Source organism: Lepidothrix coronata, unplaced genomic scaffold, assembly GCF_001604755.1.
Source record: "Lepidothrix coronata isolate B3197 unplaced genomic scaffold, Lepidothrix_coronata-1.0 Scaffold219, whole genome shotgun sequence".
NCBI classification, from domain to species: Eukaryota; Metazoa; Chordata; class Aves; order Passeriformes; family Pipridae; genus Lepidothrix; species Lepidothrix coronata.
In genome coordinates this window covers 984,419-988,515 of record NW_016690399.1, presented here as the reverse complement: position 1 = coordinate 988,515, position 4,097 = coordinate 984,419, and the positions used below count along the sequence as shown (strand labels likewise).

General features: G+C 50.5%; 1 protein-coding gene across 2 annotated transcripts in view; it reads left to right on the top strand.

Moving 5' to 3' along the window:
- Positions 1-2,145, top strand: part of SMIM7 (small integral membrane protein 7) — a 3,254-nt gene extending 1,109 nt beyond the window's left edge. For both annotated transcript variants that reach the window (XM_017833688.1, XM_017833689.1), the window contains exons 2-5: positions 124-165; positions 252-304; positions 956-1,046; positions 1,468-2,145. In XM_017833688.1, the coding sequence (XP_017689177.1) occupies positions 124-165; positions 252-304; positions 956-1,046; positions 1,468-1,483 (202 nt within the window). In that variant the 3' untranslated portion in view covers positions 1,484-2,145. The remainder of the gene's footprint in view (positions 1-123; positions 166-251; positions 305-955; positions 1,047-1,467) is intronic.
- The last annotated feature ends 1,952 nt before the right edge of the window (positions 2,146-4,097 follow it).

The window sequence follows — 4,097 nt, the reverse complement described above, 5'->3', positions numbered from 1 at the left end:
TCCCCTTCCCCGTCCACTCTCCCGTCCCCCTTCCCCATCCCTCTTCCCTGTCCCACCTTCCCATCTCCCCACCCCCGTCCCCGTTCCCATCCCTGTCCCCATCCCTGTCCCTGTCTTCCACAGGACGCTGCTGGTGAACGCCGGTGCTGTGCTCAACTTCAGGCTGTGAGCGAACACGGGGAGGGAGGGCGGGGAGGGAGGTTTGCTGGGAGGGGGTTCACCTGCCTCACACGGCCCCCCTTGTACCGCAGGAGGAGGAAGGACACGGAGGGATTCGGAGAGGAGCCGAGGGAACCCACGACCGGTAACCGAGGGGACACAGGAGCGGGGCCGGGGCTGCCTGAGCACACACGGGAATGGGCTTTTCCAAAGGGAATCCTTGGCCAAACCACAATTCCCCCGCTGGTTTTGTTGGATGGGATTCGCTCTCTGGCTGGAATAACCATTTTAGTGCTTTTCAGCCTGTGCCGTTTTACATACAGGTGTGACAACCCCCCCTGTGATCCCCAAACAGGGGATTTGAGAAGAAATACCCAAATAAAAAGCACATTTCTTTCAGCATTTTTGACTGTAGGTGCCTGTACTCCAGAGGTAACACTCTGCTCACCACCTGGTTGCCATTTCCATGTGGATACACTTGTGCTGCTCCCTCTGTTTGCTGCTTTAAAAATCACAGGAAGGCTGCGACCTACGAGGCTGGTCTTCCCTTTTTACATTTGTTGAGAACCCTTTTTATCATTTATTGGTTATTTTGCCACTGAACAACGCATCCATCATTCACCTAAACCTTCAAGTTTCAGCCTTTTGTGATCGAACTTTTTGGTGTGTTTTTGATTGTTGTGGGTTTTTTTTTTGTCAAGAGTTGCTTGTGCTTTTCAGGCAGCACTGAAAATGTGACTTGTCAGTGTACTGTCAGGTGTTTTTCACATCAAAGGTTTCTTCTCTTGATTTCTAGGTGACAATATCAGAGAGTTCTTGCTGAGTCTCAGGTATTTTCGAATCTTCATTGCCTTGTGGAATATCTTCATGATGTTCTGCATGATTGTGTAAGTAACGAGTCATTTGGTTATAGGAAGTCATATATTGGGATTTTTCTTGCACGTACATTTCTTTTCACCTCTCTTTCTCCCCCACTCGATTTTTCCATAATTCTTATTGATTTCACTGGCTTATTTCAATTTTCAAGTATGGGTTGGCCTCAGTTTTTTTGCTGTGTGGGCACCTGCAGTGCATCAAAACCTTCTGTGCCAGCATATGAGTCATTCAGCCACACGTTATGTTGCTTATTGGGGGTTGTCAGATAAAACATCCTTTGGGTCAGCATTTGGGTCTAAATTTTGGCATATTTTTCATTTTTTGGGGGGTGGAAACCCATCAATTAGTCAAACAGAATCAGCCTTGCATTGGTGTGACTGTGCACTGTTGTGACCCACTTCTCATGTACTTTTTTTCTGTCGCATCCCCCAGGTTATTTGGATCTTGAAAGTCACACACAAACGCGTCTGTTACCTTGGAAGAGACTTTTGGCTGGGAACAAACTTTTCTTAAAGATTCCAATGCTTTCAAACTGCAGCCCTGGGCTCGTGGCTTGTCCCCTCCAGCCCATCGTGTGCTGGTCACTCACTGCCGGGGCTTTGAGCCACAACATTCACAGTCAAATTATCTCAAACTTCACTGAAATAGAGAGAACTTCTGTTTTTCTAAGCTCAGAGTGAGGTGCAGGGGAGAACTGGAGTGTGACTGCAGTTCCCAGTCTTAAACCTCTGCGTTACCAGACCCATCCTGGGCCGTGTCAGCTCATGTCACCCCTGTCCAGGTTATGTGCAAGTCACACTCCTTGGGTCTCAGTTTTATATAAAGCTGAGCAAAGTGTTCTCGTAACCTCTCACTATTCCATTAGTTTTGTTGGAGAAAAGGAATATTAAAATAAAAAAAAGAGAGAGATTCTCACCTTCCTGCTGTTTTTCCAAAAAAAAAAAAAACCCCAAAACTTTTAAAAATAATATAATTTTGTTTTCTAAGCAATACATAAGGGATTTTGAAGGGGAAGAATGGCAAAAAAAAATTCTCTAAGCCAAGTTTAAGGGATAGTTTTGAAATAATCTTGGATTTGGTTGAATAAAGCTGTTCTATTTAAGAGTAAAATATATATACTTGGTGCCGTGTTCATTCTCTTACTGAGGAAACAATTCTGTATTGGTGTGTTTTGAGAAATTGTAACTAGTCTTGTAATAGTGTCTGGATTCTTGTGTTATTTTTATTTTTATTATTTTTATACATTTATTTCTATTTATAGTAAGTTGGCCTCTCTGAGCAGTGCTGAGTATCTTTTAAATCAAACTAAACTATTAGTGGGGCTTCCTCAGCTTCAGTTTCTTTAGCTACTGAGGAGAATGAGGCCTCATTTAAACGATTCTGAGGCTCAGGTTTCAGGGAATATTTTGAATTTTATCTGGATGCAGTCAGTTAGCAAGTGTTGGGCACCTGCAGCATTTTACTGGAGTCACCCTCTTGTATTAAGTGAAGTTTTCACGTTAATGAAACATGACAGGGAAAGAGTGTTTGAGGGAAGATGTCTGGCTGTAATGAAAGTAGAAAAATGTGTGGACAGAACCCTTCAAGTGTGGTCTGAGCTGTCCAGAAATACTAACAATCCTTGGCTAAATTTAAACATGTTCCTTGTCTGTAATTTCTGTATATTTTAACCTTTTTCTGGTTCTTCTGAATGAGCAAAAAAACCCAGTAGTGTCCAAACACAATCCAGCGCTTTATTTAGTCCTTGGAAAACATTTTCTCCCTATTCTTCACTAAGCCAAGCGTCCCCTGCAGTGTAAAGGGAAGGGTGGAACTGGCTTTCCCTGTGTGTGTGTGACCCACTGGAGGCCCCTGCGCTCAACACCGAGCTTTGGGCTTGGGCAGGGGTTTATTCTTACTTGGAAAAACGGTGCTTCTCTGCAGAACTGACAGTGTTTTCCGAGCAACACTCTGGACACAGGGAACAGGGGATGATGGAGCTCCACTGGTGAAAGAATGCAAAGAATTTTATCACTCTGGACAGACCCTGTGGCTCCAGAGCATGCTGTGGCCCCAGGAGAATAAAAGTTGTCATTCAGCTCCTAGGCAGATGGTTTAAAATAAAGGGATAGTTCATTTTGAGCTGGTCTTGGAGCATTTGAGGAGTTTAGACCATTGAGCTGCTCTAGGACCATCTGAGGAGTTTAAATGCCGGGCTGGTGGCTCGCTCAGGGGTGCAGGACACCCCTCACACCTTCAGCCCAGGGTCACCCTCCTGCGCGCCCGCACGTTCCGCGGCGTGTCCCGGCCAAGGAACGGCGGTTTATTCCCGGGATTTATTCCCCAAACCCTCTCTCCGCACCCTACTCGGTCCCTCTGGGGCCACGGCCGGGGGCTGCGGGGCTCGTCTGCGGTTGCCGCCCTCCTCCCGTTCCTGCCCCCCCGTCCCCGTTTCCCCCCCTCCCCACGATGTCCCCCTCTCTCCTGGCAGCCCCCGCTCCCCCAACTCGCCCCTCTCCCCACCCCCGGCGCCCCTCGCTCTCCACAGCTCGCCCCGCGCCTCCCTCTCCCCAGGAGCCGTCCGCATCTTCCGCAGCACCGCCCCGGTCTCCCCCGGTCCCCCCTCTGCCCCAGAGCCCCTCTCCCCCACGGACCCCCTCTTCCCCCGCACCGTCCTGCTCCCCCCACGACCTCCCCTCTCCCCCATCTCCTCACTCTCTCCTCACTCCCCCCGCTCCCGCGGTGCCCCCCATCTTGTCCCCTCAGCCGCGCCCCTCTCCTCAGAGCCCCTCTCCCCCCCGCACCCCCATCACCGCCCCGTTCCCCTCACGACCTCCCCTCTCCTCCGGCTCCCCCCGGTTCCCCTCACACCCCCCGCACCCCCAACGCCCCACGCTCCCTCCAGGACCTCCCCTCTGCCCCAGAGCCCCTTTTCCCACATACCCCCGCTCCCCCCACGACCTCCCCTCCGCCCCGTCTCCCCCTTCTCTCCTCACTGCCCCCGTTTCCCCCCGTCTCCTCCCCTCAGCCCCACACCGCCTCTCTCCCCCACCGCGCGTGCGCCTGCCCCCCGATTCCCCCCC